The sequence below is a fragment of the Echeneis naucrates genome, chromosome 13 (assembly GCF_900963305.1).
Source record: "Echeneis naucrates chromosome 13, fEcheNa1.1, whole genome shotgun sequence".
NCBI lineage: Eukaryota > Metazoa > Chordata > Actinopteri > Carangiformes > Echeneidae > Echeneis > Echeneis naucrates.
The window spans coordinates 4,072,738-4,099,836 of NC_042523.1; the positions used below are offsets into that span (position 1 = coordinate 4,072,738).

The 27,099-nt window shown below is 39.9% G+C and overlaps 1 protein-coding gene across 1 annotated transcript; it reads left to right on the forward strand.

Annotated features, from left to right (window-relative positions):
- Nucleotides 1-26,161, forward strand: LOC115053049 (glycerophosphodiester phosphodiesterase domain-containing protein 5). Its single transcript, XM_075353376.1, is given in 19 exon segments — nucleotides 1-237; nucleotides 12,822-12,952; nucleotides 13,799-13,904; nucleotides 14,592-14,695; nucleotides 15,606-15,699; nucleotides 16,633-16,692; nucleotides 16,811-16,909; nucleotides 17,015-17,108; nucleotides 18,926-19,071; nucleotides 19,248-19,330; nucleotides 19,697-19,847; nucleotides 20,475-20,693; nucleotides 20,793-20,950; nucleotides 21,438-21,585; nucleotides 22,242-22,324; nucleotides 22,644-22,723; nucleotides 23,793-23,815; nucleotides 23,817-23,917; nucleotides 24,328-26,161. Coding segments are annotated over 19 exon segments (2,127 nt in total). The 3' UTR covers nucleotides 24,338-26,161.
- The last annotated feature ends 938 nt before the right edge of the window (nucleotides 26,162-27,099 follow it).

Here is a 27,099-nt window from a genome sequence, read left to right on the forward strand (position 1 = left end):
ATGGACGCTCAATGCGCTGACGAAGGCAACAGGTTGGCGGAGCCCCCCTCGCGACCGCCTCTCGCCTGCAGTTCTCTCCTCACCCAGCCGGTGCGCGCGCGCTGGCTTGGTGCGTCTCCGTGTCCTCAGACAGACGGAGCTGCGCAGGATCACTGCAGCAACCCGGCGGCCGCACGGTGCCACAGGAACCGGGGGGGGAAAAGGACCGAGCACACGGACAGCCGAGACGTCCTCCAAGTAAGAAATGAAACGTATAAAATGTCGCTTTGTCTCCGACGTACTGAGGTATTTTTTTTATTTATTTTTTTTTCATTGTGTGCTACTTGAACGACCTTTATATTAACACACAACGCAGCGAGCTGTGTGTCAGTTAGTGCTCAGCGGATTGAATTAAACTGTGTACTTGGTTATTCAACCACCCCGATCCTCATCCTCACCATACACCCAGCTGAGTCATATTGCACAGATTTAATTTCTTCCTCTATTTATTACTCAATTATTCCGATAAAGTTGTAGAGATGTCATCGTTATACGAGGGATGGGTTAAAAAAAAACAACTGGAGGCCTCTTATTTGGTGTACCGACAGCCAGCCGGTCAAACACCGATCCGAACGGGCTGGAGAGAGCAGATCCGTGTCGATGTGTGGCCGGCTGTCAGCGGAGTTTGTGCAGGGACCGTCTGCAAAGTGCAGCACCTAAAGGGGCGACCGCAAAGGGACTCCAAAACTTCACTCTCAGATACAGCAGTGTTGCTGACATCTGTTTGCACATCATTAGTCACAGGTCACAGCTAAAGTTCATTTGGAAAAATATACCTCCCCTCTGTTTTTGGTGAAATTGATTTTTTTTTTTTTTTTTTTTTTTTATTTCATTAATTTCACACTTACACACCTCTGGCGCCACTAGGTTGGACTAAGATTGAGCTGCCTGGCCTCCGCTTTAATGTGTCATGTCAGGGGAAAAAAGCATGTAGTATTCATCATCTGCTCAATAGTGTCTGTTAAGCAGCAGCTGCTGCAGTGGATAAGAGTGCACAAGCAATTACAGAAAAGCCAACAAATCCAAGTTTTCAAAGCTTTTCGCATCATGCTCAAGATAACTTGATGCTGTAAATCATCATTCTGGTGGGCTGCCTCATTATTAAACCACAGTCCTATACAAATCAATACTTCCATGCTGATGGAGTCACTGTCTAGATTCATAGTTTCCAGTTATCCAATAAGGACTGTAAGTGTCCAATTCACTTGTTGGGGTATTGGTAGCCTACATTTTCTTTTATCACCCTGCCAAGCACAGTTTATACACCCGCAGTTGGGCAGGAAATAGTGGCTAAAACTTGGACTGTCCTCTTTATTAAGGGGAGCACAGATCAAGATATCACTGCTGAAATTTCTGAAAGTCGCAATTTTACCAAAAATACCTTCATAAGGGCAGGTGTCCATTGTAAAGTAAATAATATGTCTATCGGTTTGCTGAACAGAAAGATAGCAGCAACTGGGGAGCTTCCAGAGCTTTTGTGCTTATGTTGTAAATACGTAAAAAAGGAAAGAAATTAGCAACCAGAGTTCATTGTGTTTTTCTAAATGTTTAGTTTTGGATTTACAAACTGGTCTGGCCAAAATTCTGACAGCTTTAAAAGTTATTTTGTGTTTGGTGCATGTTTTTTGTTGTTTTTTTTTGTTGTAATTCATATTGCTGTCCATAAACAATTTCATTCATGTTTCTCTTGTCGGCCAGTAATGAGAGATGATGAAGACGCGCGCATTGCTTGTAAATGGGTTGAGTAAAAAAATCTGTCATGAAAACATGGTTTCATGATCAAAAATCAATGGGTAATATCAGAGTGACTTCAGAAAACACTTATTTTTTATTTTTACCTTACCGTCACCCTGACAGTAAGTGACATAGAGGCCAACAGAGTAGGGGGAGAGAGAGAGAGAGGGATGGCATGCAGCAAAGGTTCCACTCTTCTGAGATGAACCTGGGAAGGTGTGAAGAAATGACTTCTTAACTCAAGACTTTATATTGTCAGGTTTACAACATTTCATAAAAATACCAGGTTTCAGTTTTGTAGTAGTTTCAATGTCAAAATGCTTTTTGAATCTACCTCTATATTTCTTGAAAAATCATCATGTGTTTAGTTGCAATTACATTCGATGCCTTTCTTTTCCATTTGGCAACAGATATGGGGTGAATGTGCATGGTTGAGTAGAGAATTTCTATCTCACTTCCAGACAGATAAATTCTAAAAGGAATGTTTTGTGATTTGCAGCATTGCGGTAACCACTCTGTCATATTATCAAACACATTTGAAAAGAGAAATATTAACCTCAGTTGAGGTTCTGCCTAATGTTTTCACCGCAGCAGCTTGAGTCAAATGCCCAAAGGCACTGCAGCCTCCCCATCATGGCTGGGGAAACAAATCAACCTCCTTCCAGATCTGTCCAACTCCTTGACCTTTCAGCTAAGCGTGTCTACAAAGTTTACTTGTATGTGTATTCTTGTGACTTGTCAAGACAAGTCAGTAACAAACAAAATCCTTAATTATCACACTAATTATAGCCAGATATTGGCTCATACAGACATAAATGTGAGCAGTATTCCCCTTTGCATTTGTTTCTGTTCATGTAAGTTAATTAGATTTGCTACTGTGAATGAATATGCCTAGAGGCAGACAGAGATCCCAGTCTAGCAGTCTCCTAATGTAGATGATTTTTGTGTCTACTCTTTATCGGGGTTGGTAATGAAAACATGACGTACATGATGATGAACAAGATGCAAGTTATATTTAAGTAAGTTAAGTAAGTTATATTTAAATAATCTGACCTGACTCATTGATTGATCGTGTTCATTCATTGAGTCATCTTCAACCGCTTATCTGTTGCCGGGGGGATGCTGGAGCCAATCCCAGCTCACACTGGGTGAGGGTGGGGTACACCCTGGACAGGTCACCACTCCATCACAGGGCCAACACACAGAGACAGACAGAAACCAACAACCACTCACGCCCACACTCAGACCTACAGGTTTTTGATGGACACTGACAAACTCATAAGAGCCAAACTGTTAATTTTTTAACACATTTGGACAAGACTGTGAAAAGAAAAGCATTATCTTCACTTAGTTTTACTTTGACAGGCAGCTGTGCACTGACATATCAAACTACACTGCCAGTATAACACCAAGTCAGCGGGCTATCAGTGAGTCAGGGATATTTATCTCTCTACTGAGGAATCCCAAATGATTATGAATCAATTCCACCTGCTTTGGTACAAATGAAAGTGGCAAGTGGGACAATGGAGAGGCTAAATGAAGACAGCTTCCAATGATTCCTCTGTAATTTAGCATTTTGTTAGTGTCTTTGTCTTTATTGGTGGCGTGAAGTGGTATCAGCAGCTTGACCAGGTTGCACAAGTAGTGCAACTCCTCCAAGATGGCACATCCTCATGTGTGAATGCAAGAAGACTTTCTGTGTCTCATAGCATTGTCTCAAGAGCATGGAGGAGAAACCAGAGGACCAGCCAATGCACAAGGAGAGCTGCACATGGCTGCAGAGGGACATCAATCCTGCAGCAGGATAGATGTGCAAGGGGTAATGATCACAGCCCAGCACCATGCAGATTGACTAGCATTCACCAGAGAGAGCTGGAATTGGCATGCCTGCCAGTGTTGGCCCATCCTCCTCACAGATGAGAGCACATTCACATTGAGCACATGAACCAAGCGTGAAATTTTGTCAAGATGTCACTGTAGACATTACACTGCCTGTAGCCTCTTCCAGTATGACATGTTCGGAGGTGGTTCAGTGAAGGTCTCAGGAGGCATATTCTTTGATAGTTGTACAGCCTATGGTACCCTGCCTGCTGTTATTTACCAGGATAAAATCCTCAATTTTTTTTTATATTATACTGTGTAGTGGGCTTTGGGTTCCTCCTGATGCAGAACACTGCATGGCCTCATGGGGCCAGAGTTTGTAGGCAGTTCCTGGGTGATGAAGACATTGATGCCACTGACTTCCTCTAACTGGGGCGCATATATATATATATATATATATATATATATATATATAAAAAAAACAACCCTAAATCAGTAACATTGTTACCAGCCAAGCAATACGAGCTGATAGTTAACCATCTAACCATTGTTCACTTCGGTTTGATGATAACTTCAGATCCAGACATCTGATGACTGAAGATTCTATCATCTATTTATCATCTATCTATTCATCTATTTATGATACATATTTGATAACACCTAAGACCCAGTGATAAATATGTGGCTTGAAAAGGAAAAAAAGATGCGTTTTGACCAACTCTAGGAGGCAACCTCAACACTGGTTAAATATGCTGACATTGACAGCTGAAAAAGCTAAAAAAAAATTGGGATCCGGTTTCTAAATAACTCGAAATGTTACACAACTGTTATGCAACGCAACGTGTAATAAAGGCCTAACATTATTTAGCAAAAAAAAAAACAAAAAAAAAAAACAAAACTGCTCTTCCTTAGTTTAATACATGAATTTGCTCTCTAAGATTGGCTGTACAATGAAACTTTTGACACTGGCACTTGTATGGTAGTTGGTGGTGTTACTGGCTTTGTTGTCACTGGTCATTCACTCACTTGGCAGTGAGTGAATGGCAGAGCTGACTGGTCTGGATACAGAGGGCTTCATTGTTACATTTGCACTGCCCCCCAGTGCTCTGTCTGTTGGTCTAATCTATCTATATTATCTTACTTTAATTGCTGTATGGCAAATTAGTATACCACATCTCTCTCCTACCATGGCTTGTGGGGGTGGTGCCCCCAATAAGCCCTCTGCCCTTCCAAGAAACAAAAGAAAAGTCCCTTGCGTTTTGCAGTTACAGTTTGTTACCTAAGGTTAAAATAAAAGCTAAGTGTTATAAATTCTTCTAAAACCTGAAATGGACAGAAAGTCAGGCCAAGGAATCAGTAATTCTCAACACAGGCAGTGATAATGATATCAGCCACTCAGCCACCGGTGACGGGGAAACAATAGTGGCAATTTAGGGCTGTAGTAGTAACAGCACTGCAGGAATTTGATGCTGCAGAGCTCATACCATCATCAGCAGAATTTTTTGTATTTCCTTTTTTTGGGGAGTTGGTTAGTGTTGTTGGTAGTGTTTTGCATGAGCTCAGTTGCTGCACACACAGCACATTCAAATTACGTACACAGAGGACCAGGGCGTCTGATTGATAAGGCTACATCACTGGCTGTTGCTCTATCAAAGCTATATTGCATGAACTTTGTTGATGACTTAATTTCTTAATGGCTAGATGGAAAAGCTGCTCTCAAGGTCAGTGTTTCTCTATACAGGCACGCTTGAATGGTTACCGTATGGCACCTGACATGAATAGGCTTTCACCCTAAATCACAGAACAGCTCTGCTCCAGTGTTGTGTATTTGGCTACATTACATACAAAAAAGAAAATATTCTATACAGGCTGTCTGTGTGTTCATCTCTGTATTTTTGCGTCATTATAGCTGCCTCGTTTTTCCCCCGATAGTCTGGAGCAAGTCGCATTCAGCCCCATGATCTGCTGCTGGGTAACACTCAGAACAGGATGCATGTTAGGGCTGCAGCAACTCACTGGGTGATTAACTTCTATCTTGTGTCATTTCAATAATGAAGCTAAAGAGCTCTATTGTGTTTATTCATCCATTGTAGTATAGCTAATATGCAAGAATTCCTCTGTCTAACTCTTGATCAACATATTTAAAATCTTTTTCAATTCACATGATTTTTTCCTTTGTCAACGCTGACCTGCTTCACATTCATGCATTTATTATTTTTTTTACTCAAGGCAATCGTTGAAGTTTGAGCTAATCTGGTACATACTTGCGCCCTGAAACCATGATCATGTAGGATCAGCGGGGATTAAGTGCCTGGTTTAAAGGGCACTGCACAAGCTGTAATTGCAAGATACTGCTGTGATTGTTGGAAATAAATCAAATTTACTGTAAACAAAGATGAACACAACATGAGCTTTTCCAAACAAATTACTTAGTTTGCTTTTTTCTAAACTGTGTTGCTCTATTTTGTTGTTATTTGTATGCAGTGATACATGAACTACTCCTAAACTGGGCAGATGAAAACAGAAGAAGTAACCTCTTCACGGACAAACTATATTGCGTTGTTCGGATGTTTCCCATCCCTGTTGTGAAGTTAATCTTGTTTTCTCAACCAACTCTTTCAAATATTACACCTCACTTAAGATTAAATTTGTACATTTTCTTTAGGCATGTGAAGCAGTGAGGTTACTACAGAACAACACAGTGGTTGGAAGTCCTCCCTGTTTAAACATAACAGAAGGTCCCAATATAAGAAACACAGCCTGGTGCAACACCATTCTGAAACATGAGCTCAAACCTAAAATAATGACACTCTAAAATATTTTTTCACAGATTATTGACAGTGCCAAAAGAAAAAAATAGACTACAGTAGGGAGATTGCACTGAATTGCAGTCTGTGCAATATAAAAGGGTTGCTGTGTGCATAGACTCATATGCAGTGGAAGTTGCAGATATAGTTACTAATTCTTAGTGTGTCTGTGTTAGGATAGTCTGGCTCTTCATTAGCCTCTCTGGATCCTGAAAAGGTCCATCTGAGTCATTTTAGAAGAAAAGTGCAACATACATTGGAGAATATCTGTAAATGTTCATCAGCGCAAACAAAAGGAACGCATGAATACCAAAGTATTTGGAACTACAATGATTTTTTTGAGAGAGGTGGAGTAGCGCCTGTTTGAAGAGTAAGGAAGCCAGTATCTTTGCAAATGACCAAATCTGGATGCCCAGTAAAGTATTTTGTAAAATTCTTACCAATGTTTCACGCAAAACACTTAAAGGTTTAATCCCTGTGCACTTAGGATGTAAAATATCTATTTGTTATGTTAGGTTAATATTTTGAGCAATAATATGCAACAAACAATTACTTTCTTGGTAACAATGCAACAATGCATGTAAGTGAATTGATTTGAATAGTGAAAGTGCAGTCAAAGACAGACACAAGACCAGAATAAAGTCTGAATGCACAAACTGTAGATACTGTAGGCAGACCTGTCATCTGAAACTAGGAACTAATTAGGAAGTCGTTTTGCTATAATTCTTCAGGGTTAATAATTTGATGGAGATCATTAGTAATGAAGGAGAAAGATAACTGATGACTGCAGCTGATATTAATCCATCCTCAAAGGGGTTTAGAGAATTTAATTTAGATTGCTACATAACGTCCCATGGACTGTGGTACACACTGTGGTTTCTGGTATTTTGTCCACACTTTTATATGAGTGAAGAGAGACTGTATAACAGACATCTCACCATATAATATAATACAGTTCCACACTACACACTCCAAAATCATACAGTTGAACACTTTGTACAAACAATTTTGATAAAAACTCAACATTACTGGAGAATCTTCCTGGAGGGGCATTTTATGACTGTTATATCAATCCAGGGCAGCATGGCGGCAAAGTGGTTAGCGCTGTTGCCCTACAAGAAGGTTGCGGGTTCAGTTCCCAGGCCTGGGGTTTGTATGTTTGCATGTTTTTCCTGTGCCTTCATGGGTTTCCGCCCACAGTCCCGGCAACATGAATGTTTAGATTGATTGGTGACTCTGGATTGCCCATGGGTCCAACTGTGAGTGTGAGTGGTTGTTCATCTCTGTCTGTCTCTGTGTGTTGGCCCTGTGATGGACTGGCGACCTGTCCAGGGTGTACCCCGCCTGAGCCCAGTGCGAGCTAGGATTGGTTCCAGCGCCTCCATGACCCGGAAGTGGAGAGGCGTTAGAAGATGATATCAGACTATATATCAGACCAGCTAGTTTAAGTTGCATGTTTCCAATAAACTGGCTACTGGAGTTTATATATGATGAGTTATATGAACGGGCTGAGGTGAATTTATTGGGCATTTTTCATTCTGTTCTAACCTGAAAATGAAATTTCAATTTGCTGAAATACAAATACCATATGATATATTTTCTTCTCTTCTCTCTTGTAAAGATGTAATGCAGTAAGACATTTATTTAGAGTACATGACAACACGCTTACTTTATACTTCTGAATACAGTTTTATGAAGTAATGAATTCAATTTTCTTTGCTGAAGAAAATGTGCTCTCATCTCCAATTAGTTTCTGTTACTGTAGCAAAAACCTCTTAACTTAGTTAATGCTGTTTTCTTTCTGTGACTAATCATCTATTGTACATTCTAACTGAAACCAGCCACTCATAGCATCTCTCCTATTTATCAGCTTTTGTATCTATTGACAAGTTATTTACACCATTCAAATCAGCAACTTACTCCAGCTTAGAAGTCTTTTGTGCTCTCTCTTGTTCGCTGCGTCTTAAACCAACAAATAAACTCGTTCATGAGATTGAGTTGTTTGTGTAACTACAGTGTAGGGGATGCCATTGATTGTGTTCATGCGGGCAGAATACATCACAATACAATACATCATAAATCCAAACCTCATAAAACCTCTGATGCTCATTTATTACTAAATAGGTTGGTTTCACACAGCTTTCTGTTTTGAATGCTTGTTTACCTGGTTAAAAGTTTTTTCAGCTGGCAATGCGACTTAATGAACCTTTCTATAGTGCCATATATTCAAGTGAATGGAAAAGTTTAAGCTGACTTTAGCTGACTTTGTCTCTCTTAAAAGAACTGCTCAAATCTAGTACAGTCCAGTCATTTAGGTTGATGTCAAGCTGTTAAGGTACTTACCAATGTCCAAGGGCTGTTCAGAGAGAAGGAGGAACACTGACAGATGGGCACATTAAGGGGGAGAGAGGATTAAAGAAAAACTAAGGCCAACACAATTACTTGAGACAGTGGAGTAAAAGAAAAGAGACAAATGGACAATGAAGGGTTAGATGCAAAGGCTCAGGGAAAAACAGGCAGGTACTTTTCATGTTTTTCTCCTCGCTCTTCTTTCCTGCCTTCTCTTTCTATTTTATGTTATCTTTGTCTGTTTCACCACTTGGGGGAAAGCAGGGATTTTGAAATCCTACATATCAGAAATGTACTGTCCTTTCATCTCTAGGGGTTCAAAGTATGTTACTGGTCTTGCCACCAGCTGTCTTACTATACATCTGGCCCACTTAAGCTGGAGACACATAGCTTGTAAGTTTGTTATACAGTGGAAGAGAAAGTAATACAAGCAAAGGGAAATGCTGTCAGCAGTCTGAAATTGTCTGGCAGGTGGCAGGTTGAGAAACATTTAAGTCTTGTGCTAAATTTAGTGGGGACAAATTATTCAGCGTCTTTTTATATTCTTTCCTTTACTATTCATCTTTATATTATTCTAAGCTACTTGCTTTGTTATTTGGCAATTGTTTTCTAATAAATTGTATTATTATTAGAAACAGCATCAACTGTCAACTGGCCTATGGGATGTAGTCATGTAGACATGGAGTCAAACACACATATATATGTTGAGGTTTTGACATTTGGAGTGTGTAGCAGACTGCCTAATTAACATGTTGACCAGTTGCTTGTTTAGAGGTCATGGCTAAACTCAGCATTTAATTTGTATTTTTCATGGACTTTGTTTTTCTCTCGTCATTCCTCCATTCACTGTCACTGATTAGATCTTACCGTTCTATTTTATTTCCCTCTGCAGTTTATGTTTCTTTCATATCACTTTATGCTGTTGTATGATCACTCCAAACTCCATTATTCACTGAGTAGATGTTGAAGGAGCTTTTACCTTGCAGAATGTGTATGGTTTTGCATACAGTGCATAACATCTCAGATAGTGTCTGACGATAATTTCTTTCTTCAGTCTCCCTCTTATATCACGCCATCTGGTTCTTTCTTTTACTCCACCTCCCTTCATTCTTTTCACAGAAGTCGTAATAACAGAACTGATGTCACAGTTGCTATGGCAGCCATGTGATGAGATGGCTGGTTTAACCGGTTGATGTGGCTGGTTGTCCCTCTGTAGCAGAGTCAAAGACAAAACAGAGCCAAAATTTACACAAGCTGGACAAAATATATCTGGATACAATAGAAAACAGTGACATTGCATTATATTGAGGGAGTTTCCTGCAACATCATTATTAGAGTTAGTGTTTCGAGGGGTTTTCACTGGGGTTTAATAATCTAAAGAGGTCCCTCTGAAGACAGAATAAAGCAGGTTAAAGCAGTTTAACCGTAAAGGGGCTCTGAGCTTCCAGGTGCATTTCATCAGCAACACCCTTGGACAAGAACTGGTTCATCCCAAGGACAAACACTACAGCAAAAGCTGAACAACAGTGTGCTGTGAAATGCAGTGAGAAGTGCTCGGACATACACATACTGTAGGAGAGACCAAACAACAGGCACAACATAGGCGAACCTGCTCATCAGGACAAGAGTCAGCTGTACTGTATCTCTGCATCTAAATTGGAAGAGAATCTCCTCAGGAGACAAATGTTCACATTTTGGAGTGATAAGACAGATGGTTTCGGTGGAGGGGTGAAGGTCTTATGTCAAACTGGAACGATCATGCTATTGACACAAAATCTAAGTAAACTGGGTGATTTAAATTACACATTACTCTAAGTTTGAAAATTGCTGCAAATACGATACACAACTTGCTCCTGATCTTAATTGCGCGTGTCATCAGTTTTTAATGAGCAGAATATTATACTCACAATTTTCTATATCAACCTGTTGCTGATTGAAGAGACAATGATCAAGTAGCAGACACCAAAATCTGTCATATAAAATAATTAATATAAAGCTCGGTTTTCTATTAATTTTTTGCTTATGGCTTTAGGTTGTTTTTTTTTTTTTTTTGAAAAATTCTTATGAGATGGCAAGTGACAAAGTGTACTCTACCAAGGAGCTACTTCCTGGGCCATTACTTAAGTAGCTATAAGTGTAATATTTCAAAGAGCAGAATTTTCTAGCTTTATTTATCTTACTGATATTGAAATATCTTTGAAATAAACTCAACTTATTTTGATCTTATTTGTGATTTGACCTGACTTGAAAATTGCACCCTGTGACTTGACACTGACTTGTGACCTGAGTGAGAAGTGCGCTGGTCCCAACCTCAAAAACCAGGTTTTTACACATTATATCCTGTTCCACAGAGACACACTGCAGATGTGTCATCGATGATGAAGTAACATCAGTGTTGCAAAATACAATACCACCACATCAGTGTCTGTATTAAACAGTCTGAACTCTGTGTTCTTTCCTCACACACGCTGTTAATAGCAGCTGTTGAACTTACATTAAGTAGATTTAGACCACTGATCTGGGTGTTAAACATATCAGAATCACCATTTGTAGTCCTAGCTAACTGGGTCGACTCTGAGTGGGGAGAAAGCACTTGGTACAGTACAGCACAGGGGCTGGCTCCCTTCAGTGTGCAATTGGCCAGTTCAGTGGTGCATAATGTGTAGTAATCTCAGTGGCACAGTGGATCAAAGATTTCAGTGCAAAAAATGATAACCAGCATCATTGGGAGGAGGTGGCGTGCATTTTCTGTCTCCTAAAGGGGCATGGTGGTGATCAGATGTACTGTAGGCGCTGTGTGTGTCAAGGTCAAGGTAAGCTTTATTGCCCACAATGGAAGTTTGACTTGGCCTTTGCCCCTGCTGAAGCCACCATAAAAACACACAAACGTACGGTGGATATATCAGGCAGTGCACAGAAGCTTCATCTAACCTTTTACATTGGGTCCCATTTCATTGCATCATTTAGCTGCTTAGTAGACTCTGGTACAAAGGACTTTTTAAATCTAACATAATTATACTTGGTTGCCCTGTACCTCCTACCAGAGGGCATCAGTTCATAGTAATCATATAAGATATGGATTTCATCTCTGACTATTTTTTTGAGCTTGTTTGAGTATAGCCTGGTCATGAATAGACTGCAGAGAGAGGAGTTGTCATACCCCTATGATCTTCTGAGCAGTCTGAATCAGTTGGGACAGTTCGGGCTTCAGTAGAACAGTTAAGTTACCAAACCAAACCGTCATACCAAATCTGACAAGGCTTTACAAGCTTGATAGAAAACTAACACAAACTTTTGCTCAGAACCCTGAGGTGTCTGAGAAAGTGCAGTCTCCGCAGTAGCTTGCTACAGAGCCTGTCCACATGTGTATTCCAAGTTTGTGAACTATCATTACAAATACCCAAGCTCTTGTATGACGAGGCCTGTGAGACGGTTAAGTTGTGAATGACCACAGGCCCGTGGCCGCTCAGTCTTCCTGACATTCAAGACAAGGTGATTATCATCACTCTACTTTACAAATCTTTTTACCTCTGATTAATGGCTAGCTTAATTACTATTCTGATCCAGTAGGGATAATACAGCAGTGTCATCTGGAAATTTTTTGATAAAGTTGTTCAGCTTGGCACTTCTACATTCATTTGTATACAAGTTAAAAAGGACAGGTTAACTAACACGAAAGTCTACCATCAGAAGGCATGCATAAGCTGTCTCATTCTCTAGGTGTTTCAAAATGAAACGTCCCGAGGCTAAGACTGTATCTTCTATTCCTCTGTTGCACCTCTATGCGAACTGAAATGGGTCTCATAAACAACTAATCACTTCATCACACACTTCTTTGAATATTTGTAACTTTCAGCTCAGTTTGAGCTGGCCATACCAAAACAATTTGAACTTTACACACACACATAGACTTACTATTTCCAGTCCTATTTAGTTTCCTCTGAAAACATTTCAGATCGACTCAATTTTTTCTTCCTTCTAGGTGAAGGAAGCGTGACCTGGAATCTTTTTTTACCCCGTTTTTTTTTTTTTTTTTTTTCGTCACCAATCTCTCTCTTCCCTTTCCTGTTTTTATCCCTCTTCTGTCCTATTGCCCCTCCTATTTTTCTTTCACTCTGTGATGCCGAGTTGTGGCTAAGAACATCCGTGACCAGACTGAAACTGGGGAAGCTAAAGGTGGTGCGGCGGCAGCTGCTGCAAAGGTATGGAACAAATCACATCATGATGCTCAGACCTTCTCCTTTTTACCTATGTGATGTTTTTGTGTCGTATCAACATCCTTCTCACAAAATACCAGTCCTATGATACTTTCACAGTGGAAGAAGTCTTAACTTTGTTGATTAATATTAATAGTAAAATATAAATAATAAAATTGGTGGGTTATGCCAAATGTTGATCCGATTGGTGTGCATGTAAACACTTATTCTGAAGTTTTGGTCTTAACCGCATGTCTTTTACATCAGCCATATATGTTCACATGACATATTCTCGCCTTTGCTACAGCTAGCAGAAGACATGGCGGGAGTTAAACAGAACTTGTTCGTATCAACCACAAATATTGTACCAGAAACATAAAAAAAAATGAAAATTGCGGAAGCAGAAGCAAAAGTATGGCCTGATGCTCACGTAGCAGTTTCTGTTTACATCTGAATTGCCTTCTTCTTCTACTACTGCTTCCTAACTGTCAGAGAATTCTGCGCATGTCATAATTTATTCCGTTCAAACGTGAGATGCATGTGCACACGTCATGTCAGATCAGTTTTTTAGGGTACAGCTCTAATCTGAACTGATTGAAGACATTTTGCGCATGTAAGCATAGCTAATGACTTTATCAGGAGAAAAGCAAAGAAGCTGGCCTATTGCCAGTCACCTAGGGCTGTCCTGCTACCTCTGATAAAAGCAGCTCCACAACAACAATGTCCTAAACGCTTCAAATGTCCGATTCAAAAATGAATAAACAAAAGATATCAGGTAATAGCTTGCTTTAAAGTGAATGTTCAGGTACCCGATGCTCAATTAATTGCTTTATTTTCAATTGACCGTACCAGATATGAACACCAGCCATTTGTCTCCTGCTTGGCGGGTCTCTACGGTTGCCAATGGAGACGATACCAAAGAGCCCGGGCACAACCAGGAGAGTGCTGCTGCAGCAAGGTACACACACACACACACACACACACACACACAGAAAACAGCAACACACAGAGGTCCAACAAAAGCAAACACCGTGAGAATGTGGTGTCATTCTGTCCACGGACCGTATCCAGGGATTGTATCATGACAAACGCACACACACACACACACACACACACACACACACACATCACTATGGGAGGACAATACACACATACAGTCAGGGCTATAAACATTTGGACACTAACAAAATTTGGAGCATTTTGCCTGTGTACACCTCCACAATGGATTTGAAATGAAACGATCAAGATGTGCTTTAAGTGCAGACTTTTATCTTTAATTTAAGGTATTCACATCCAAACAAATCAGGTTCATGGTGTAAGAATAACAACACGTTTTATATGTGCACTCCACTCGAAGTTCCCAAAAGTAATTGGACAATTGGCAGCTGAGCTGTTCCATGATGAGGCCCGTGTTATTCCCTCATGATTTCATTTTCCAGGAGCAGATAAAATTAAATATATTCATTTTGCAAGTCAGGTCAGTATTGAATTGAACTGGATTACTCCACTTTTTATACTACTCTTAATTTTCAGTTATTTATTTGCAATGCAATTATTTGTTCTTAATTACTAACCATTGTGTACTATACTTTAAGCATGTGTGTGTGTGTGTGTGTGTGTGTGTGTGTTGGGGGGTTGGTTACAGGTGGAGTGTGGGAGTTTCGGCCTCCTGATCCTCACCTTCTTTTTAAGTTTTCTTTTTCTCTATTTCTGGAGTGAGGCTCAGAATGACTACAGTGACTTTGACTGGTGGGTAACAGCACGGTTTGCACATGTTTGCAAACACACAGTCATGTTAGTTGAAATGTTTTTTGTTCTTTTTATTAAGAGTTCATGAGCAAGAACCACATGATCAACAGGGTATGTTTGTAGGATTTTTGGAAAAGTTTGATAGATTCTTTGATTGTTGCTCAATTGTTGTGGGGAGGAATCCATTGTGGCATTTTGGCAATGGCAAATAAGACAAGGAAGATTAGGAAAAGCAGAAATACTTTGGAGGCCGGGGAAAGGGATATGAGAGTGGAGGAGAGCAGAGGGCTCATTTGGTATCTACAGATTGTTGAAGGAAACTTTGCTGAAACTTTGCTATGAACTTCAATATAGTAGCAAAGATCACATCACCAAAAAGGTATTTTCTAAATATTTTATTGCAAAATGTTGATGGAGGATGCACTTGGCTTCTTCAGCTTTTGGGTGCAGTATGGGGAAGTTTTGTGGGGAATCAGTTATGGAATCTGGACATCAGATAATCCTCCCAAAATTAAATTTACTTAAGAAAATCCGGGGCTATGAGATCAGAACAAATGTTGCAATGATAAAAGTCAAATCATGAAATGTTAAATTCATTCATCGGAAGGATGGCTGTGTTAATCCAAGTCTAATAGTCTTCTTGGCAGACCCATTTTTTTTAGCATGTTAGTTCATTGGATTTGTGGTATTGCAGCAGAATATAAGAGTGAAATAAGGTTAGTTTGATGCTCATGGATTGTTGAAGAAGTGCGTTGGAGTCCAGTCCTGCTCCTGGAACCTCCCTATGAGCTTCAGTTGTAGGGTATTTAAATAAAACAAGATAATGCCTGAACTGATGACTATAACAGTTTCACAGTAAGACGCACACTTTATGAGATGGTTGATGACTCTCTTTCATATACATCTTCAGGTTTAATTTTGGGGCTCTTGGTTTCTGGTTTCCTTGGTCTCTGGTCCTGCTAGTTATTGCTGCTTTCTTCTTTACATACATCACCCTCTTATTGGTAGGTATACTGAATATATGTTTTAATACACAATGTGGCTCAGTATGATATTAAGATCAAATGTAACCAGCTCAAATTTCTGTATGTGCCTGTAATACTTGCAGAAGGTAAAATACTTAGTGGTAGTAGTGGTATTCTAGTTCTTGTGGTAGTTTGATTTCACTCAAGTGCACTTTAACCTCCCAACATTTTATATGTCATTTAATATTTAGCTTGTTTACGCTGTAAGAAATACCATATATATAATAGATATCAGTAAAGTGCAGAATATGACTGTGTTCATATAGTTTACCGTAATTTCCAGATTATAAAACGCTACTTTTTTCATACGCTTTGAACTCTGCGGCTTAAACAACTATGCAGCTTATTTATGAATTTTTACAGGTAATGAGCTTCATGCTGCCAATACATTTAGCATCACATCAGACCAACAAGTCACAGTGGACCAATGAAATTGTTCAAATTAAATTAAACGCACCCACACTAAATTCTCTAGATCAGTCATTTATTTTGCGCTTCATGCACACACCCTTATCATGAAAAACACACAAAGCAATGCATATGATGCAGCTTTCACGTTAAAGTCGTTCGATCGGGCAGAAATGTGAAATCTTTCTGTGTAACATAATTCCTGCCATATGCTATTTCCTCCCATATTTCCGACATCTACGGCTTATAAAAAGTGCAGCCTATATATGTACAAAACAGTTTTTCTCTTTAAATTTAGCAGGTGTGGCTTATATTCAGGTGTGCTCTATAGTCTGGAAATTACGGTACTTTCTATTCGGAGTGACATCAAACAAGTGACATAAAATAACAAAACAGATGTCATAACTGGTAACTATTATTTGGAAATGACTAGTTTCATGCAGGATGGCTTTCTCAAAGTAGCTTTATGCAACATTTTTTACCAAATGTGCAAATGTTGTTCAGGTGCTGGCGGTGTGTCTGCTTTGTGAAGGTCAGAGGCTTTACCTTCACTGGAGCCACAAGGTATACACCCTCACACAGCGAATCAATAAACACACATCCATAACAGGCCTATGTATTTTTGTGATGCCTTCTGTTCCACATTGTTATAAGATGCTATTTCCTGTTGTGTTTGCACCAGACTGGCGTTGTTGTGACATTGGCATTCTCCATCATAGCGACTGCCGTCCTCTCTGACCTTTGGAGCAAAGAATGGAAAACTCTTCTCCTGTCACTCCAGGTTAGTCAATCGTGGCAGTCACTAGTAGAGGGTTCATCTTTGCAATGCAATATTTGAGACTGTGCTGACGTCTTATCTCTCTGTCATTCTCCTCTTTACCTTTAGGTGACAGCACCTTTCCTCCACATGGGTGCAGTCTCACTCATGGCAGTTCTCGCCTGGCCAATAGCATTACACTTCTTTCGCATGAACAAGAAAGGTAAGTCAGCTGATGAGTGTTAATGTTTGCGCTTCTTTTGCTGTTGGAAATTAGATGGTCCTTTGTTATGCTGGTACTGATTCAGAATCATACTTCATACAAAAAACAGCCAATATCCTTTTGATTGTGGTCCTTTTGTGATGAATATCGACCGGCATGAAAGTCTTTTATTTTTATTTTATTTATCTCCTCTGGTACATGCATAGGCTTCCCTGCTAAGCCCTTAATGATGGTGATTGTTTCTCTTCATTTGACTTCTCCTCACATGCATGTATTTGGAGTGTGGAAAAAGAGCCCTGCGGAAACATGAAGAGTGTATTCAAACTCTAAAATCTCAGTTCCAGAGCTGCTGCATCACTGTTCCGACTGGTATTAGAAATAAATATTCAATAGAAATTCACTTCATTTATTTGATATAATTCATTTGAAAAAATCTGAGACGGTAGTTGCACAGTTTCAAGTGCATTTTTTTTAAATATTTAATTCAGTTTCTTGCTCATGCTAATTTTTTTTTTGGTAAGTGGGGAAAAAAAATGATCATACCTCTTAAACTTGCTGTGGCAGTAGGAAATAAAAATGTGTAAGTACATGTATATGTCAAACAAACAAATAAATAAATAAGATCTTCTCTTCCACAAGGCTTCAGCACTGGCAACAGTCTAGTAATCCAGATCTCCGCTAAGAGCATCCGTGTAAAAGGGAAACTCAGTGTAAGAAGGCTGTAGGCAGGGTGTTGTGAACTGAGTTGTGTCGGCAGCAGGTAAACCGGCAGCAGAGCAGATGCTATCAGAGGAGATGGAAGAGCAGGAATTGGTGGAACGCATCTCAGCCACAGGCAGACGAAGATCAGAAGGCAAAACTCAGAGTCAGGGGCAGAAGGCAGGAAGGTTTACCCGGGCAGAGACGAGCCAATCAAAAACCAGGCAGTCCGCAGAGGAGTGCTGGTGAGTCAGGCATAATACAAGAACAAGCTGGTAATAAGTGTCTGGAGGTGGGTGCTTATATCTGGGGCAGATTGCTGATGAGGAGCAGGTGAGGAAGGCGGAGCAGACTGGTGAGTGAGGTGAGTGGCAAAAGCTGGCAGGATACTGGAATGGATCATGACAGTCTTAACCCAGAGCACTCAGCAGTTTAGCTCATCCTATGACACACTGGCTGATATAAACACACGAAAGAATTTTTGCTCAAATCCAGTGAAAATACTGAGCTGCTCTGTGGCCAGAAGTATAGCTATTCTGAACTGAAGCACATTCAGCAGTGTGACGCACTTGTACAGCCTGGATTATATACTCTTCAACCTCCCTGCCTCTCCGTGTTCACTTCCTCCAAACAAAAACAAACCAGTGTGTCGTCTTCTGTGTCTCTCTTCATTCTCTTTTCTTTTCTGCCCTGGCCAGTTTACTGCTTTCTCTTCTTTTTATTTGTCTTTTGGTTGTTTTTACTGTCTTGTATTGTGTCTTAAGTGGCTCTCTCTCCTCACCGAATGGCTTTGACCTCTGTCTCTGTGCTGTCTTTGGTCTCTCTTGGGTATTATCTCTGGTTGCTATGGTGATTTGGAGTAGAGTGATGCAGTCATATCGTGGGTCTCTCCTGGTGAGAGAGCGATTTGCTGTTGCATCCAAAGCGGTAAAACTATATGTTAAACTGCTATTTAGAAAATGGCACAGTATGCTCACAATACTTACGTTAATTCAGCCTTTAAATACTGTAACTCGGATTCAGAAATCATGAACTGTCACTCAATGCCCACTTCCCCACAAGATCAGGGGCTTTTTCAGTTTCCTCAAAGCGCCATCTCTGTGTTGTGTGTTCTTCAGTGCGCCAGGTTGGTGTCTTGGGTCTCTACCTGTCCATACTGTTCTCTCTCTACCTGGTCCCTCTGGGAATGTACTCACCCTGCATTAAAGAAGCAGGAACACTGGGACCAGCCCCAAGACTCATAGGACACAGAGGAGCTCCAATGGTGAGGCTAATTTCTGAACCACCTCTTCTCTCAACCGCTTCTCTGTTGGTTACCATAATATCTTTATCATGAATATCATTGGTTAGATATGGCGACATGGACCCTGTTTATATTTTTGGCTGTGTGTGTGCGCAATGTCAGTCTCATTCCACTTGTGCTCATGTGTGTGTTTTCAGCTTGCTCCAGAGAATACTGTAATGTCGTTTGAGAAGGCGGTGGAAGCCGGAGGAGAAGGACTGGAGACAGACGTCACCATCAGGTATCAGCTGATGGATATTTTGACTATAAGCAGTGCGCCTCTGTTTTATTAATTTTGGACAGAGCCACTGAAGATATCTGTAAACATTTACCTGACGTGACTGGCCAATTACCATAAAAGGTCATATGTCTTGAAACTTCTTTTATAATTCATAACATAACAGTACATAACATCTCTCTGATGATTAATTGAGACTACAGGCCCACTATTTCTAATATTTGTGTTTTTAGACACTTGCTTTAGTGTGTGGGTGTTTATTAAACTAGATTAAAGATGGGAAAACTGTCCATGCTGTTCTCAAATAGTATTGCTGAAGTTAATCATTCTTTCATTGCGTCCCTTGATTTGCTCTTTGACTCATTCCAGTTATGATGGTGTTCCCTTCCTGATGCATGACTCCACTCTGAGGAGAACCACAAACATTGATGAAGTTTTCCCAAATCGAACGCACCACGATGCCTCCATGTTTACCTGGTCTGAGCTACAGCAACTGAATGCCGGCGACTGGTTCTTGTTGGTTAGACTAAGCAAAACACACACAGAAACACAATTTTGCTGTTGTCTCAAGGTAGCTTGGTTTGTGGAACAAAACAGGAAAAACAAGTAGAACATGGCTCCTGACATCCTTACAGTAAGAAATAACCAGGGAGACTTGCTGACAGGAATGTCACAGATGACACCTGCCATTTTTTTTAAATCAGAGAAAATGAAAGGAATGATGGAATCTAATCTAATTCTTCTAAATGCTTGAATCTACTATGAAAAACAACCAACGGCTGTATATAAAGTCTATTGTTAATGTTGCAGATTATTCTAATGGTAGTGTTAAAAAATTAGGTGAAAGTGCCCCAATATGGGGTTTAATCTGAGAATCAACAGCGAAAGCTGTGACCTCAGTCATAATGATATACTGAGCGTTGAGATAAGAAAGTAATCCTTAAGTTGAAAATTGAAATTGAATTAATTGATCAATTGTTTTTTTTAATACATATGATAATATATTCATTTCAAATATATGCCACTTTTAACCGACATGAATAAACATCATCTGAACACAATTAGATGAAGATTTAGCTTTTTATTTTTCCTAAATTTGAATTTTGCTGATGATTACACTTGTATTTAACATCAATCTCTCTTTCAGAGGGATCCATTTGGCACTGTGTCCTCTCTGTCTGAGATGGACCGCTTGCAGGTCCAGAACCAGTCTGTTCCTTCATTGGCCCAGTTTCTGGAAGTAGCAGCCCAGGGTGGCAGACAAGTGCTGTTTGACCTACGTAGACCCCCCTATGGACATCCTTATAGTCAGTCATACATCAACACTACCCTGCAGGTGGTCCGGGCCCACATCAACTCCTCACAGGTAACTCCCCAGGAGTTTGCAATTTGAACAAGTTGAAATGTCACAGAATTCAATTCATCTGGATGTGTGTATAGTTTCATTGTGTGCATGTATGTGTAGGTGCTGTGGCTTCCGTCAGAGGACAGGGAGTTGGTGCAGGCTGTGGATCCAGATCTGCAACAGACCTCTGGACAAAAGGCTTCGATTCAGGAATTAACAGAAAGCCACATCACCAGACTTAATCTGCACTATAGCACCATGTCTGAACAACAGATCAGGTACACATCGATCACGCACACACCATGATTTTATAACTAAAATATTCTCACTGCAGGAGGCACTCGATCAGAGATTGTCAGTAGGCCAGAATCTTTGCACTGTGGAAAGAAATCAAGAATACCACATAGCTACTGGGAGGACACGTGGCCTCCACATAAATATGCCATATTTGGACCCAGGGCCTTGTTGCTAGCAAAAGGCAGCAGTGCTGGTGCTACAAGACTGCATTGGTTCTGAATTCATATATTTTGAAACAGATCACACCATTTTATTGTTGTGAGGAGACCCTCACCAATAAGGAGATAGGAGGAGTTAGATCTTATTTCTGGTGTCTCGTTGTGTTTAACGCTTTGTTTTCCTGTGCATGATGATCATTATACTTCAAAGGATGCAGTCTAGTCAGAGATACTGCTGTGTGTGCACACACATGCTGCTCAACGTTGGGATGAAGTTCACCTCTTTCTTCCTCTTTCCCATTTTGCACAGTAAGTACCAGTCAGTGAACATCAGTACCAATCTGTACGTGATAAGTCAGCCCTGGCTCTACACTCTGGCCTGGTGTGCTGGAGCTAAGTCTGTAACCACCAACTCCATCCACATCCTGTCCAATATCAACAAGCCACTCTTCCTCATGGTAAGAGCATTCTAATCTTCATCTTAATTCTCAAAAATGTGTCAAATTCATATCCTAAGCTTTCAAGGTGAGGCTAGTGGAACCACAGGTAGCTGTATATGCAATTTTAGCAGCACTCTTGCACTTTACTGACAATGTTAGATGTCTGTACAGTTATTGTGTTAAAGTGTTTGTTTTTTTGCCTTTCAAATTGCAGTTTTTGGATAAGAGAGGAAATAAAGCCAAAGATCAGTTGAACAAAGTGAAAATAGATAATAATTTGATGGGTTACTCCAATAATTTGGGATTGGATTATTAGCATTAAGTTGTGGCCCCACATGACACTGAATAAAAGAAAAGGCCTTGTTCAGACCTGGCAACACCTAATAATTGACTGATCAAACTTGAAAAAGAGAAAACCTGACTGTGTTTGAAAAAAAGAGAGTTAATCACTCAGTGTACACAAAGTCCACACACACCTGGCTGTGTTCAGTTCACTGCAATTTATTTTGGAGTGGTTGAATAACTCTGTACATTCAAATGAATCTGATTGAGGCTTTAATACTCATGTTTAACACTTAGAGCAATGCTTTGTGGTCATGATGTGGAAAAGTTCCATTCACGTTCACACTTTCTCTTCCAACACTGTGATCAACTTTCTCTCTGGCTCTCCTCAGACTCCAGAGGAATACAATCTGATGTGGATTCTGACTGATTCTGTGTCTGCCTTCCTCATCATTGTTATTTTCACATTCCATTGGTGCGAAGACACACACACACACACGCTCACACGCACACACACACACACAGTATTGCTACTCTCCTAATTAGATTTGCTGCTAAGGGGAAGGTAATTCTGAAAATTATGGGTGACATCCTGGCTGTTGAAGTTTTATCCATAATGTATGGTCAGTAAATGAGATTTTGATCAGTCAAGAGCTTTCTACACATTTTTCTCATATCTTGTCACCAGTATCTGTCACTCACTCACTCGCATGTTGAGCTCAGTGTACACATAAAAGCTGTTACAAAGTGCTTGTAAACACCATGTGTTATTTGTGTCTGTCTGTGTGTCACAGGTGGAGAGAGAGAGGCCTGTCCTTCTGGTCCAGCAGCCGTCAGACTCATGAGAATGGACTGTACAGCAAGTTCAGGACTGGTATGGCCATATTTCACTCTGTTGAGGCTGGTGGTTTGCTCTGTCATCAAAACATAGAATCCCTTTTCTCCTTCCTAGCTGATCAGCTGTGTTTCCTGATGAGCAATTTAGCCAGAGATGACGAGTGAGATAAAATTCCCTTAAATTTAAGAGAAAAAACTAATCACAAACAAAAATTAATTTTTTAAAGATGGATTTTTTTTCTTAATAACCAGAAGGTAAGCAAAATCAAAAGTCCAGATCGGAGCCTGGATATTTTTACATTTTTATTGAGCACATGTCTGTATTAAATATATATTTTCTATATTTATATTTCTATTTTCTTGTTTTCTATACGTTTTGACTATGAGAAAAAATGTTTTTATCATCCATGTCAAGTTATCAGATTATTCCTCTGTAAAGGGGAAGACAGCTAACTTGACAGTTGTCAAGGAGAGTTAGCCACGGAGGGTCATTGCTGAGAGGGCTGGCCGAATTAAAACATATTCACACCGATATTCATGGAAGGCATGGAGAGAAAAAGGCTGGCTTTTGTTATATTTTTCTAACACAGAGCACTGCCTCATCCACGATCATTAAATCTTTATTAACTACATTACTTGTTTATGAACTCCTGTAAACATTTCAAATCCACGCCCTCAAAAACCTCTTTGCATTTTCAATATTCAGTCAAGAATGACCATTTGTAAATTTGCTAGGAGGGTAACCTTGTGTTACAGTGTAACTTTGTGTTTTATATACAACATAAAATACTGTGACATTTTGGGAAAAACACTTCAATAGTCTTGATTTTGAATCTTGTCACTAATATATTGTAGCGTTAGTGCTGTGTAAAGTTGGAAAAAGGATGGTAAAATACTGCAAGCTCACCCTAACTCAATGTATGGAAAACAAAAACATGCCATTTCTATCGATCCGAGCAAATAATCATTTTCAGACTTACATCAGATTGTAAGACTATTTTAAATGTAGCTTTGCTGAAATCTCTTATCGCCATCTTTGCATGCAGTGATTTCCTGTTGTGTGCATATGTGTGTTGTGTGTGTGTGTGTGTATGTATGTGTATCAGACTCTTCTGAGGTCATCTGTGTTCGCTGGAGCCCCATCCACTCTGACCCCCCAGCTGGAGCCCTCGTCTCCCTCCCCTTGGTCTTCAACCCATGACACCCTGCATGTCCGCCCTCCAGTAACCTCGTATGAACCCTGAACCCTGTTTGAGCTGTACAACGTCTCTGTTGAGTGTGGAAAACTAGAACCCTCTGTGATGCTCACATAAACCTCTGCCCTTTACTACACCCAACCCAAACGAGACCTCTAAAATTATCCCACTGTTCAATCAGCATCTTCTTAGTCAAGAAGATTTAACACACATTTATGAAGAAAATACAACAGACAGAAGCCTCACGTATTCTCAGAAAACACTTTATTTACAATAATACAATATTTTGTAAGAGCTGGGGAGCAAAAAAGAAAAAAGTTGCGCAAATTTTTGTTCAGTGTGTGATCCTCTTGTGCCCTGTCTCCTCCAGTACTTTCTTTGATTTACAGATGGTGTTCCATGAGATGCGAAGATATAAACTCTGACTTTTTGCTTCCCCTCGCAGAGTTGAGTGACGTGTGGTCTATCTCCAGTGTCAACATCCGGACAGATATGAGCATACCCAGTCACCTGCCCACCATCACAGAAGAGTAACCGGAGAAGAGAAAGAGAGAGAGGAAAGAAAAAAAAGGCACAGCTAGTGAGAGACTGGAGGAGAACATGCTTAGAAAGAACAAAATTCTTATCCATTTTTGTTAAGAAATGAAACATTCATGGTTATTAAGCCATCCTCAAATCTGATCAAGAAATTGACAAAAATTACATTAAATTCAAGTATTAATTTAGAAACCAATATGTCGTTTCTGAACATGAAGCAAAACCAAATCTGTCCCATCTGGGCACAAAATGGTGTTAGCACTTCATCAGATCACTGATTAAATGAGTTTCAAGGATTTTAAATAAATGTGAAAAGAAAATTGGAAAAAGGAACAGAAATGCATAAAGCGATAGCTATCAACTATCAGCTCGTTTTTCTCTGTGGGCTGAATTAAACTATGGAACTTAACTTGATCTGCCCTCAGTGGCAGAGAAGGGAGAGTGTAGACATGAGCCCAGGAGCATTAGTGTCCATCTGTGATCTCATAGATGCCATTGAATTGTCTTGGCAGTAAGGACAGTTAAACACTATCCCTTTCATGTCTATATACAATATTTCGGACTTTGAGTATCCTCTCTATGTGTTCTACTTTTCAAGTTCTGCTGAACTGATTTATCATGTGGATTAGACAGAACCTCAAACCAGGTCTGAAGTCTTCTCTGTGTGTCTTGAGTTGTTGTGTATGGACTGAATGCTGCTTGACAGAATGAATGTAAACCTGAGATGATTTGCTACTAAAGTGAATGTATAATCAAGCAGGGCCACGTTTCTCAAAAGCATTTCACTTTGGATATAGATTTGTGCCAAATGTCAGTTAGACTCTATAGTCCCTCTTCATTCAGGCTTAATCTCATCTTTGTGAAAGATGGTGTCACGTCTAACGCTCTCAGGTGTGAAGTGCATGATGTTAGGATTCAGATTTTTGAGGGGTGTTGCCAGTTTTCTGCGCAGTGTTGGAGATGAAGCAGTAAGTCCCATTTAAAAAAAAAAAAAAAAGTTCAGAATCAGATCCATATTTTTCGTGCACTGCAGAAAATGTACAGGGCAGTTTGTGGCAGTTCTTGGATGGAGATGATCATAGGGTGTTAATGGCACACAGAGAGCTGCCCATTGCATTTAACCCACAGTCCAAATCCAGGTCCGCGTGATGGTCCCATCTGGCAAAACTGTCTTTCTGAAACTTCTGGGACTGAGAAAATAAGAAGATAAAAAAAGTTCGGTGGCGCTTGGATGAGCTTAAACAAAACATAACGAATGCAACTGCAAAATGCAACAAAGGAATTTACTGTACTGTATTGTATTGTAATATAAGTTAGTGGTAGCATTTAGTTTCACTGTTTTGTGTTCTTGTTGAGAAAATAGTAGCTGATGTAGACAAAGCATTTTAGCTACAGATATCAATCACCATAGTTACACAGCCATATTTATTCTATTGAATATTTTTGCTTCCTCAATGCTCTCTTGAAATGAAACCTCGGCCAAACACTTTTTGGTTTGAAACATGGGTCTATGGAAAGAGATTTCTGCTGCTTGTTCTCCTGGTTTGATAGAAATGCCTAGACTCAGTCAGGCGGAAGGCAGCGCTCCACAGGAGACAAATGGCTCTATTGTAATTGTCTTTGCACACAGGCAAACCTTGCTTGCTGCTCTGCATGTTTTATTCAGTAAACATATCAATCACACATCCAACATAAGCAAAGCTAGATTGGTGCAGTCCAAAAAAAAAAAAAAAAAAAAAAAACGGCCATGGCACCAGATTCACATCGCCAGGTAACTGACTGGACTGGAGCTAAACCTGTTCTCATCTCAGACCCCTTCACTGCAGGCTGCAGGCGACAACATTAATTGATGCATGAAAATATCTTCTCATTCCTTAGCACAGTTTAAGCGTAAGGCTCGGTTCAGGGTCTTTGTCATGTTCTGGCCTCCCATCATTATAACATATATTTTATAACTTATAGTACTTGCTTGACTGTCTTGCAACAATGCTCTTATTGAAAAAGTTAGGTTTTCATTGTGATGGAAGAATTAAATTTCATGACTCTCCATAGCTCTGCATATTAGAGCTGTGTATATGGAGGTCGCTTCCTGTTAAACAACTGTGCACCGTGTGGCCGACCTGTACTCTGAGACTTTGGCTGTCCGCCTGTGGAAGCATACAATACCTACATGTGTGTGCCTAAAATAGTTGGACTTGAACATTGCATATTCTAAGCGTCAGCATAAGTGTCAACTTCTGTACCATCTGAAATAATATAGAGGACACCAATCCACAGAGGCTTATATTACCTCCATAGTATCTTTGTGCAGTACTTGGTCCTAAGGAAAAATAACAGTACAATACAGTATAACATGGATACAATAGTCCAGATTCTTTCTCTTGGTTAGCTCTTGTGCCGTTTGAATTTTATAGAGGTGTTTCTTTTTTTAATATTCTTTTTTTACTGTAACTTTTCTCAAGTTGTAAAAGCTATTGATTATTAAAACATTAGAAAAAAGTTTGGCTTGTTGGGGACTGTTTTTTATGTGTAAGAACATTTTTAAAGCTGTATGTGAGGATGACTTTATGAACAGTTTTCCCATGATACCAATCAGTTGACTAAATGCACTAGGCTATACCCGAAGCAAATCACAAAGTCGTAAAATGGCTGCACTCCACTTTGTAATGGTATTGCCCTT